The 12,656-nt window shown below is 46.2% G+C and overlaps 1 protein-coding gene across 1 annotated transcript in view; it reads right to left on the reverse strand.

The window, feature by feature from the left end:
- disp3 (dispatched RND transporter family member 3) overlaps nucleotides 1–12,656 on the reverse strand; it is a 66,125-nt gene that overhangs the window by 33,161 nt on the left and 20,308 nt on the right. Inside the window, exons 3-5 of the mRNA XM_008123360.3 lie at nucleotides 10,762–10,981; nucleotides 8,207–8,343; nucleotides 7,424–7,558 (exon numbers count right to left, since the gene is read on the reverse strand). Coding sequence (XP_008121567.1) covers nucleotides 7,424–7,558; nucleotides 8,207–8,343; nucleotides 10,762–10,981 — 492 coding nt within the window. The remainder of the gene's footprint in view (nucleotides 1–7,423; nucleotides 7,559–8,206; nucleotides 8,344–10,761; nucleotides 10,982–12,656) is intronic.

Below are 12,656 nucleotides of genomic sequence, written 5' to 3' on the forward strand. Positions count from 1 at the left end.
CCCAGGGCCTTGAATCTATGTCCTAGAGCACTATGCCTCCCAGGGACTTGAATCTATGTCCTCGAGCACTATGTCTCCCAGGGCCTTGAATCTATGTCCTAGAGCACTATGTCTCCCAGGGCCTTGAATCTATGTCCTCGAGCACTATGTCTCCCAGGGTCTTGAATCTATGTCCTAGAGCACTATGTCTCCCAGGGTCTTGAATCTATGTCCTAGAGCACTATGTCTCCCAGGGCTTGAATCTATGTCCTAGAGCACTATGTCTCCCAGGGTCTTGAATCTATGTCCTAGAGCACTATGTCTCCCAGGGCCTTGAATCTATGTCCTAGAGCACTATGTCTCCCAGGGTCTTGAATCTATGTCCTAGAGCACTATGTCTCCCAGGGTCTTGAATCTATGTCCTAGAGCACTATGCCTCCCAGGGCCTTGAATCTATGTCCTAGAGCACTATGTCTCCCAGGGTCTTGAATCTATGTCCTAGAGCACTATGTCTCCCAGGGCCTTGAATCTATGTCCTAGAGCACTATGTCTCCCAGGGCCTTGAATCTATGTCCTAGAGCACTATGCCTCCCAGGGCTTGAATCTATGTCCTAGAGCACTATGTCTCCCAGGGTCTTGAATCTATGTCCTAGAGCACTATGTCTCCCAGGGTCTTGAATCTATGTCCTAGAGCATTATGTCTCCCAGGGTCTTGAATCTATGTCCTAGAGCACTATGTCTCCCAGGGCCTTGAATCTATGTCCTAGAGCACTATGTCTCCCAGGGTCTTGAATCTATGTCCTAGAGCACTATGTCTCCCAGGGTCTTGAATCTATGTCCTAGAGCATTATGTCTCCCAGGGTTTTGAATCTATGTCCTAGAGCACTATGTCTCCCAGGGTCTTGAATCTATGTCCTAGAGCACTATGTCTCCCAGGGTCTTGAATCTATGTCCTAGAGCACTATGTCTCCCAGGGCCTTGAATCTCTGTCCTAGAGCACTATGTCTCCCAGGGCCTTGAATCTATGTCCTAGAGCACTATGTCTCCCAGGGCCTTGAATCTATGTCCTAGAGCACTATGTCTCTCAGGGTCTTGAATCTATGTCCTAGAGCACTATGTCTCCAAGGGCTTGAATCTATGTCCTAGAGCACTATGTCTCCCATGGCCTTGAATCTATGTCCTCGAGCACTATGTCTCCCAGGGCCTTGAATCTATGTCCTAGAGCACTATGTCTCCCAGGGTCTTGAATCTATGTCCTAGAGCACTATGTCTCCCAGGGCCTTGAATCTATGTCCTAGAGCACTATGCCTCCCAGGGCCTTGAATCTATGTCCTAGAGCACTATGCCTCCCAGGGCCTTGAATCTATGTCCTCGAGCACTATGTCTCCCAGGGCCTTGAATCTATGTCCTAGAGCACTATGTCTCCCAGGGCCTTGAATCTATGTCCTAGAGCACTATGTCTCCCAGGGCCTTGAATCTATGTCCTCGAGCACTATGTCTCCCAGGGCCTTGAATCTATGTCCTAGAGCACTATGTCTCCCAGGGCCTTGAATCTATGTCCTAGAGCACTATGTCTCCCAGGGCTTGAATCTATGTCCTAGAGCACTATGTCTCCCAGGGCCTTGAATCTATGTCCTAGAGCACTATGTCTCCCAGGGCCCTGAATCTATGTCCTATAGCACTATGTCTCCCAGGGTCTTGAATCTATGTCCTAGAGCACTATGTCTCCCAGGGTCTTGAATCTATGTCCTAGAGCACTATGTCTCCCAGGGTCTTGAATCTATGTCCTAGAGCACTATGCCTCCCAGGGCCTTGAATCTATGTCCTAGAGCACTATGTCTCCCAGGGCCTTGAATCTATGTCCTAGAGCACTATGTCTCTCAGGGTCTTGAATCTATGTCCTAGAGCACTATGTCTCCCAGGGCTTGAATCTATGTCCTAGAGCACTATGTCTCCCAGGGCCTTGAATCTATGTCCTAGAGCACTATGTCTCCCAGGGCTTGAATCTATGTCCTAGAGCACTATGTCTCCCAGGGTCTTGAATCTATGTCCTAGAGCACTATGTTTCCCAGGGCTTGAATCTATGTCCTAGAGCACTATGTCTCCCAGGGTCTTGAATCTATGTCCTAGAGCACTATGTCTCCAAGGGCTTGAATCTATGTCCTAGAGCACTATGTCTCCCATGGCCTTGAATCTATGTCCTAGAGCACTATGTCTCCCATGGCCTTGAATCTATGTCCTAGAGCACTATGTCTCCCAGGGCTTGAATCTATGTCCTAGAGCACTATGTCTCCCAGGGTCTTGAATCTATGTCCTAGAGCACTATGTTTCCCAGGGTCTTGAATCTATGTCCTAGAGCACTATGTCTCCCAGGGCCTTGAATCTATGTCCTAGAGCACTATGCCTCCCAGGGTCTTGAATCTATGTCCTAGAGCACTATGTCTCCCAGGGCCTTGAATCTATGTCCTAGAGCACTATGTCTCCCAGGGCCTTGAATCTATGTCCTAGAGCACTATGTCTCCCAGGGCCTTGAATCTATGTCCTAGAGCACTATGTCTCCCAGGGCCTTGAATCTATGTCCTAGAGCACTATGTCTCCCAGGGCCTTGAATCTATGTCATAGAGCACTATGTCTCCCAGGGTCTTGAATCTATGTCCTAGAGCACTATGTCTCCCAGGGCCTTGAATCTATGTCCTAGAGCACTATGTCTCCCAGGGCCTTGAATCTATGTCCTAGAGCACTATGTCTCCCAGGGCCTTGAATCTATGTCCTAGAGCACTATGCCTCCCAGGGCCTTGAATCTATGTCCTAGAGCACTATGTCTCCCAGGGCCTTGAATCTATGTCCTAGAGCACCATGCCTCCCAGGGCCTTGAATCTCTGTCCTAGAGCACTATGTCTCCCAGGGCCTTGAATCTATGTCCTAGAGCACTATGTCTCCCAGGGCCTTGAATCTATGTCCTAGAGCACTATGTCTCCCAGGGTCTTGAATCTATGTCCTAGAGCACTATGTCTCCCAGGGCCTTGAATCTATGTCCTAGGGCATTATGTCTCCCAGGGCCCTGAATCTATGTCCTATAGCACTATGTCTCCCAGGGCCTTGAATCTATGTCCTAGAGCACTATGTCTCTCAGGGTCTTGAATCTATGTCCTAGAGCACTATGTCTCCCAGGGTCTTGAATCTATGTCCTAGAGCACTATGTCTCCCAGGGCCTTGAATCTATGTCCTAGAGCACTATGTCTCCCAGGGCCTTGAATCTATGTCCTAGAGCACTATGTCTCCCAGGGCCTTGAATCTATGTCCTAGAGCACTATGCCTCCCAGGGCCTTGAATCTATGTCCTAGAGCACTATGTCTCCCAGGGCCTTGAATCTATGTCCTAGAGCACTATGTCTCCCAGGGTCTTGAATCTATGTCCTAGAGCACTATGTCTCCCAGGGTCTTGAATCTATGTCCTAGAGCACTATGCCTCCCAGGGCCTTGAATCTATGTCCTAGAGCACTATGTCTCCCAGGGTCTTGAATCTATGTCCTAGAGCACTATGTCTCCCAGGGTCTTGAATCTATGTCCTAGAGCACTATGCCTCCCAGGGCCTTGAATCTATGTCCTAGAGCACTATGTCTCCCAGGGCCTTTAATCTATGTCCTAGAGCACTATGTCTCCCAGGGCCTTGAATCTATGTCCTCGAGCACTATGTCTCCCAGGGCCTTGAATCTATGTCCTAGAGCACTATGTCTCCCAGGGCCTTGAATCTATGTCCTAGAGCCCTATGTCTCCCAGGGTCTTGAATCTATGTCCTAGAGCACTATGTCTCCCAGGGCCTTGAATCTATGTCCTAGAGCCCTATGTCTCCCAGGGTCTTGAATCTATGTCCTAGAGCACTATGTCTCCCAGGGCCTTGAATCTATGTCCTCGAGCACTATGTCTCCCAGGGCCTTGAATCTATGTCCTAGAGCACTATGTCTCCCAGGGCCTTGAATCTATGTCCTAGAGCCCTATGTCTCCCAGGGTCTTGAATCTATGTCCTAGAGCACTATGTCTCCCAGGGTCTTGAATCTATGTCCTAGAGCACTATGTCTCCCAGGGTCTTGAATCTATGTCCTAGAGCACTATGTCTCCCAGGGCCTTGAATCTATGTCCTAGAGCACTATGTCTCCCAGGGCTTGAATCTATGTCCTAGAGCACTATGTCTCCCAGGGTCTTGAATCTATGTCCTAGAGCACTATGTCTCCAAGGGCTTGAATCTATGTCCTAGAGCACTATGTCTCCCATGGCCTTGAATCTATGTCCTAGAGCACTATGTCTCCCATGGCCTTGAATCTATGTCCTAGAGCACTATGTCTCCCAGGGCTTGAATCTATGTCCTAGAGCACTATGTCTCCCAGGGTCTTGAATCTATGTCCTAGAGCACTATGTTTCCCAGGGTCTTGAATCTATGTCCTAGAGCACTATGTCTCCCAGGGCCTTGAATCTATGTCCTAGAGCACTATGCCTCCCAGGGTCTTGAATCTATGTCCTAGAGCACTATGTCTCCCAGGGCCTTGAATCTATGTCCTAGAGCACTATGTCTCCCAGGGCCTTGAATCTATGTCCTAGAGCACTATGTCTCCCAGGGTCTTGAATCTATGTCCTAGAGCACTATGTCTCCCAGGGCCTTGAATCTATGTCCTAGAGCACTATGTCTCCCAGGGCCTTGAATCTATGTCATAGAGCACTATGTCTCCCAGGGTCTTGAATCTATGTCCTAGAGCACTATGTCTCCCAGGGCCTTGAATCTATGTCCTAGAGCACTATGTCTCCCAGGGCCTTGAATCTATGTCCTAGAGCACTATGTCTCCCAGGGCCTTGAATCTATGTCCTAGAGCACTATGCCTCCCAGGGCCTTGAATCTATGTCCTAGAGCACTATGTCTCCCAGGGCCTTGAATCTATGTCCTAGAGCACTATGTCTCCCAGGGCCTTGAATCTCTGTCCTAGAGCACTATGTCTCCCAGGGCCTTGAATCTATGTCCTAGAGCACTATGTCTCCCAGGGCCTTGAATCTATGTCCTAGAGCACTATGTCTCCCAGGGCCTTGAATCTCTGTCCTAGAGCACTATGTCTCCCAGGGCCTTGAATCTATGTCCTAGAGCACTATGTCTCCCAGGGCCTTGAATCTATGTCCTAGAGCACTATGTCTCCCAGGGCCTTGAATCTCTGTCCTAGAGCACTATGTCTCCCAGGGCCTTGAATCTATGTCCTAGAGCACTATGTCTCCCAGGGCCTTGAATCTATGTCCTAGAGCACTATGCCTCCCAGGGCCTTGAATCTCTGTCCTAGAGCACTATGTCTCCCAGGGCCTTGAATCTATGTCCTAGAGCACTATGTCTCCCAGGGCCTTGAATCTATGTCCTAGAGCACTATGTCTCCCAGGGTCTTGAATCTATGTCCTAGAGCACTATGTCTCCCAGGGCCTTGAATCTATGTCCTAGGGCATTATGTCTCCCAGGGCCCTGAATCTATGTCCTATAGCACTATGTCTCCCAGGGCCTTGAATCTATGTCCTAGAGCACTATGTCTCTCAGGGTCTTGAATCTATGTCCTAGAGCACTATGTCTCCCAGGGTCTTGAATCTATGTCCTAGAGCACTATGTCTCCCAGGGCCTTGAATCTATGTCCTCGAGCACTATGTCTCCCAGGGCCTTGAATCTATGTCCTAGAGCACTATGTCTCCCAGGGCCTTGAATCTATGTCCTAGAGCACTATGCCTCCCAGGGCCTTGAATCTATGTCCTAGAGCACTATGTCTCCCAGGGCCTTGAATCTATGTCCTAGAGCACTATGTCTCCCAGGGTCTTGAATCTATGTCCTAGAGCACTATGTCTCCCAGGGTCTTGAATCTATGTCCTAGAGCACTATGCCTCCCAGGGCCTTGAATCTATGTCCTAGAGCACTATGTCTCCCAGGGTCTTGAATCTATGTCCTAGAGCACTATGTCTCCCAGGGTCTTGAATCTATGTCCTAGAGCACTATGTCTCCCAGGGTCTTGAATCTATGTCCTAGAGCACTATGTCTCCCAGGGTCTTGAATCTATGTCCTAGAGCACTATGCCTCCCAGGGCCTTGAATCTATGTCCTAGAGCACTATGTCTCCCAGGGCCTTGAATCTATGTCCTAGAGCACTATGTCTCCCAGGGTCTTGAATCTATGTCCTAGAGCACTATGTCTCCCAGGGCCTTGAATCTATGTCCTAGAGCACTATGTCTCCCAGGGTCTTGAATCTATGTCCTAGAGCACTATGCCTCTCAGGGCCTTTAATCTATGTCCTAGAGCACTATGTCTCCCAGGGCCTTGAATCTATGTCCTCGAGCACTATGTCTCCCAGGGCCTTGAATCTATGTCCTAGAGCACTATGTCTCCCAGGGCCTTGAATCTATGTCCTAGAGCCCTATGTCTCCCAGGGTCTTGAATCTATGTCCTAGAGCACTATGTCTCCCAGGGTCTTGAATCTATGTCCTAGAGCACTATGTCTCCCAGGGTCTTGAATCTATGTCCTAGAGCACTATGTCTCCCAGGGCCTTGAATCTATGTCCTAGAGCACTATGTCTCCCAGGGCTTGAATCTATGTCCTAGAGCACTATGTCTCCCAGGGCCTTGAATCTATGTCCTAGAGCACTATGTCTCCCAGGGCCTTGAATCTATGTCCTAGAGCACTATGTCTCCCAGGGCCTTGAATCTATGTCCTAGAGCACTATGTCTCCCAGGGCCTTGAATCTATGTCCTCGAGCACTATGTCTCCCAGGGCCTTGAATCTATGTCCTAGAGCACTATGTCTCCCAGGGCTTGAATCTATGTCCTCGAGCACTATGTCTCCCAGGGCCTTGAATCTATGTCCTAGAGCACTATGTCTCCCAGGGCCTTGAATCTATGTCCTCGAGCACTATGTCTCCCAGGGCCTTGAATCTATGTCCTAGAGCACTATGTCTCCCAGGGCTTGAATCTATGTCCTCGAGCACTATGTCTCCCAGGGCCTTGAATCTATGTCCTAGAGCACTATGTCTCCCAGGGCTTGAATCTATGTCCTCGAGCACTATGTCTCCCAGGGCCTTGAATCTATGTCCTAGAGCACTATGTCTCCCAGGGCCTTGAATCTATGTCCTAGAGCACTATGTCTCCCAGGGCCTTGAATCTATGTCCTAGAGCACTATGTCTCCCAGGGTCTTGAATCTATGTCCTATAGCACTATGTCTCCCAGGACCTGGAATATATATCTTAGGGCAGTATATCTCTCAGGGTTTTGAATCTATATCTTAGCGAACTATGTCTCCCAGGGACTTGGATCTATATCCTAGAGCACTATGTCTCCCAGGACCTTGAATCTATATCTTAGAGCAAAGAAACTGTACTCAGCATCCATAATCCCCAGAAAGATTTGCTGGGTGATTACTAGGAAGGGTAACTCAACTTACCGATCCCGACAATCACAAAAGCCGCCACTCCGTTCAGGATTCCCAAATATTGGATCCCAAAGACCACATGGTAGAGGAAAAGGGCCACCAGGCAGCTGAGTCCGATACTAGCAATCCCAAAGAACGAGAGGAAGACTGGAAGAGAGAGAAAGAGCAAGAACGAATGTGCAAAGAAAGGATGCTTCCTACTTAGAGCAACTGGCAAGTTGAACCTATTGTTGAATGAATGCGATTTTATTTACATTTACTGGAGGAGTTTGGGTGGAAGTTGTAGTTCACCCTGCATCAAGTCAGAGCACTGTGACGACTACTGGGGAATTTAGAGGAGTTGTAATTCACCTACACCTAGAAAGCTATCAACCCAAACAATGATGAGTCTGGGCCAAACTTGCCATGCAGACCCGATATGCCCAGATTTGAATACTGGTGGGTTTTGAGAGGAATTGGCCTGGACATTTGGGAGTAGTAGGTACTGGGATTTATAGTTCACCTGCAATCGAACCCCACCGATGATGGACCAGGACCAAACTTGGCACACAGAGCCCCCATAACCAATAGAAAATCTTGGACAAGTTTGGAGACTGAACATATTGCAGGGGTTAGTGGGAATGTACCTTGATTTTGGGAGTTATAGTTCACCTGCATCCAGAGAAACAGTGACCCCCACCAACAATGGACCGGGACCAAACTTTGCACAGAGAAGCCTCAAGACCAACTGAACATACTGCAGGGGTTTGTGGGAATGGGCCTTGATTTTGGGAGTTGTAGTTCATGTCAACTCACCGGAGCAAGAAGCGAGGATATAGACCAGGACAGCGATGCAACTGCTGCTGATGAAGGCCAGCAACATGTCGTTGTTGAAGGTCTTCCGGACCTCGTAGTCGAACAAATCTGTCCCGCCGTAAAGAACTTGGACTTTGCTATGGGAGACATAGAGCAAAAAGTAAGAGATTTGTAGTATAGATCCTCTCGGGGGTCCCCAAACTTTTTAGACTGGGGGGGCCGTTCACGATCTCTCAGACCATTGGGGGCTGGACTATAGTTGGCCACCAAACAACAATTACAACTACAATAATAATTGGGCCATTTAGTCAATACTCCTACTCCTACTACTACTACTACTACTAATAACAATAATAATAATAACAAAGAGGGTTGGAAGAGACCCCTTGGGCCATTTAGTCAATAATAATAATAATAATAATAATAATAATAATAATAATAATAATAAGGGTTGGAAGGGCCATTTAGTCTAACCCCCTTCTGCCTTTGTGCACCAAAAGCACAAGCAAAGCATCCCTGATAGATGGGCTCCCAGCCTCAATGTTAATAATAATAATAATATGCACTGAGAAAGCTCTCCAAGGTGCTGAATCTGGGCTGGGAGTTGATTTCAGCACTCCGGAGAGCTCTTTTTAAGCACCTCTTGAAGTTCAGAATTTCGGAAAGTTTCTTTACGGCTCTCCAAAACCTGGAGTGGATTTATCAGGACTTGCGAGTGCCGACGGCCAAGAAGGAGCCGAGGAGATTGGCAGGATCTGCCGTGCCTACAACCCGCTCCATTGTCGTCCTCCTTGTAATTATCTTGGATTAGCTTTGCTCGGAGCGTCTCGTTCTCGCCTTTACGTCTCGCTAAAGAGCCAGGGTAGATCTCTCTTCCTTGTTCTTCTAACCCCCACTTTTATATCATTAAAAGGCGATTAGGGTTTCAGGTGGGATTGCCGTCTTTCCGCAGCCGGGAAGCTAAGCTCTTGGGGAACGTTGCGTGGCTCTCGCTCTTTTTTTGTCTTATACCTTTCACGGAATCTAATCCATCCGCTCTCGGTTGGAATTTTCTGGCGCTTAAAGAGATTTCTTTCTGAGAGCGAGACAGAAATGGGAATCTGCTGTTGCGAACAACAAAAACGAGGGACTTCTATTCTAACCTAAGGGCGGGATTTGATTTCAGAGAGGTTTCTGAGGGCTCTAATCCAGTGGTGGAAAACAAATGAATGGAAATAAGAGATGTCACACTCTGGTGAAGTGCTGCAAAAATGGCATTTTCCAAAAGAGCAGTAGAAAAGGAGCTATAAAATAGCAGTAGTCCATATGTAAAAGAACCGTAGTCCAAAAATGGCAAGGTACATGACATCAAGGAAGTCAAGATTACAGGCATAAATCCATAAGCATGGAAGCAGGAGCAAGGCAAAACTCTCTCAGGAACATAAACAAACACAGGAAACTTGAATCATGAACTTGAGAGCTGAAACAGGAACCTTTTGGCAACACCAAGTAAACATCACTTAATTTAAGCCCAAGCCTGACCAAGAAGCCATGAAATCGTGCTTCACACACTTGGATTTCAAGGACTTTTTGGCAACACCAAGTAAACATCACTTAATTTAAGAACAAGCCCGACCAAGAAGCCATGAAATCGTGCTTCACACACTTGGATTCCAAGGACTTTTTGGCAACACCACGTAAACACCACTTAATTTAAGCCCAAGCCCGACCAAGATGCCATGAAATTGTACTTCATACACTTGGATTTCAAGGACTTTTTGGCAACACCAAGTAAACATCACTTAATTTAAGAACAAGCCCGACCAAGAAGCCATGAAATCGTGCTTCACACACTTGGATTCCAAGGACTTTTTGGCAACACCACGTAAACACCACTTAATTTAAGCCCAAGCCCGACCAAGATGCCATGAAATCGTGCTTCATACACTTGGATTTCAAGGACTTTTTGGCAACACCAAGTAAACATCACTTAATTTAAGAACAAGCCCGACCAAGAAGCCATGAAATCGTGCTTCACACACTTGGATTTCAAGGACTTTTTGGCAACACCAAGTAAACATCACTTAATTTAAGAACAAGCCTGACCAAGAAGCCATGAAATCGTGCTTCATACACTTGGGTTTCAAGGACTTCTCACAGTCTCTCTGAATGCCTAATTAATCTATCCTTCACTCCCTCCTTACGGAGACCTAATCTGATATCTCAGGAAAACTCCCCATCATCTGAAGGCCAGATTCCCAAGAGAAATATACCTCACAACCTCTGAGGATGCCTGCCATAAATGTGGGTGAAACGTCAGGAGAGAATACTTCTGGAACATGGCCATGAAAGCCTTCGACAACACATTTTCCCCTGTTGCTAAGGAACCAACACTGGAAACCAAAACATCTTTTGTCTCATCTTCAACTGCCTGCACTTCTCTCTGATCTAAGGCTTGCATTTCACCCTGATCACACACAGACTCCTTAGTTGGAAACCCATAATCCCCCTCGTCCTCTGAGAAATCCCCAGCTTCTCGCTGAGCCTCAACATGAAGTAAGAGAAACACTGCTCACCTGGTCGACTGCTTGGCTAAGAGGGCCACATAGGACACCACAAAGCTTTGGAATTTCCTCCGCTGCTCCTCCCATCGGTCTTCAACAGAGTAGTAGCTGGGTAAAGGCGCTCCGAAAAGGATCTCGCTCCGCAAAAGGGAGCTCTTCATGTTTTCAGCGGAAAGACCTTCATCCACGTACCAGTAGAATTCAGGGTGGGTCATGGCCAACTCCAGGGAACCTGGAAACGGGTGGAAAACCCAGTACTTTGTGAAGTAAAGCTACCAATGTTGGGGAATTCTGCCTGTCAAGTTCATCTGTTGAGACGGACAGCAGATTTGGATTTCAATACTTTACTACAGTAGAGTCTCATTTATCCAACATAAACGGGCCAGCAGAACATTGGATAAGCGAAAATGTTGGATAATAAGGAGGGATTATGGAAACGCCTACTAAACGTCAAATTACATTACTGGTACGATTTTACAAATTAAGCACCAAAACATCAGTCGACAGAAAAAGCCATTCAATACATGGTAACGTTATGTAGTAATTATTGTATTTACGAATTTAGCACCAAAACATTGTAATGTATTGAAAACATTGACTAAAAAAACCCATTGGCTACTAACAAATTGACTACAAATAAAGATAGCATTGCATAAAACAAACTTACAGTAACAACACTGTCAGAAATTAAATCCATAAAAATTCAATCCTTGCTGCCTAGGGAAACGGCTGTGGATCCAGGAGGGAGGCAACTTTGTTGGACAATCCAGAACGTTGGATAAGTGAATGTTGGATAAGTGAGACTACTGTATTTGCAAAATAGTGGTGACGGTATCGGCTCATGCTGAGAATTAGAACTGCCACACTCCCTGCTGGGGTGAACTTCCAATTATAGCATTTTACAAGCATGTGCAGAAGGCTAACAATGGAATTTTACTGAATAATAATAATAATAATAATAATAATAATAATAATAATAATAATAATTTAATAATAATAATAATAATTAAAGTAATGTAATCTTTAGGCATGAGCAGTTGCCTCCAACTTATATAAACCATTAATTACTAAATCAGGTAAACATCCACACCATGTAAATACTAGCCATCTTATATTAATCATTAAATCAAGTAAACAGTCCACATCATGAAAGGACCATATACCTTGATTTGTCCCAATTGAGTGATGTCTCCTTGAAGATGTCTTAGTTCAAATGGCGGTGTGCCATACATGAGCTCAAAGGGTAAGAAACCCAAAATCTTAATGGGGGTGCACCTGATCTGCAATACCAGATCTACAAGAACTACAAGAACACCAATAATATCCAGTATTGACATCTCTTGTCTTCATCCCTTGATCTTCTGCCCTCTTCGTCCCCTTTTCATCCAAATAAAGTTTCGACCAAATTCCTCCAATGGAGAAGAAAGCCAAACAATAAGATTTAAGAACTATCTGAGCCAGTTTACTAATCCATAATGACGACTATCCCAGACTTCAGGATTTCCAGGCTCAAAAGATGAAAGTGAGTCATGGTCCCTGTCAAGTTAAAAAGTCGATCCTTCTGTTAATACAGTACAGTCTCACTTATCCAGCGTAAATGGGTCGGCAGAACGTTGGATAAGCGAATATGTTGGATAATAAGGAGGGATTAAGGAAAAGCCTATTAAACATCAACCTAGGTTATGATTTTACAAATTTAAGCACCAAAACATCATGTTATACAACAAATTTGATAGAAAAAGTAGTTCAATATGCAGTAATGTTATGTTGTAATTACTGTATTTACGAATTTAGCACCAAAATATCACGATATATTGGAAACATTGACTACAAAAATGGCTTGGATTATCCAGAGGCTTGGATAAGTGAGGCTTGGATTAGTGAGACTCTACTGTAGTTCAATACGC

The sequence above is a fragment of the Anolis carolinensis genome, unplaced genomic scaffold, assembly GCF_035594765.1.
Source record: "Anolis carolinensis isolate JA03-04 unplaced genomic scaffold, rAnoCar3.1.pri scaffold_15, whole genome shotgun sequence".
In the NCBI taxonomy this organism is placed as follows: domain Eukaryota; kingdom Metazoa; phylum Chordata; class Lepidosauria; order Squamata; family Dactyloidae; genus Anolis; species Anolis carolinensis.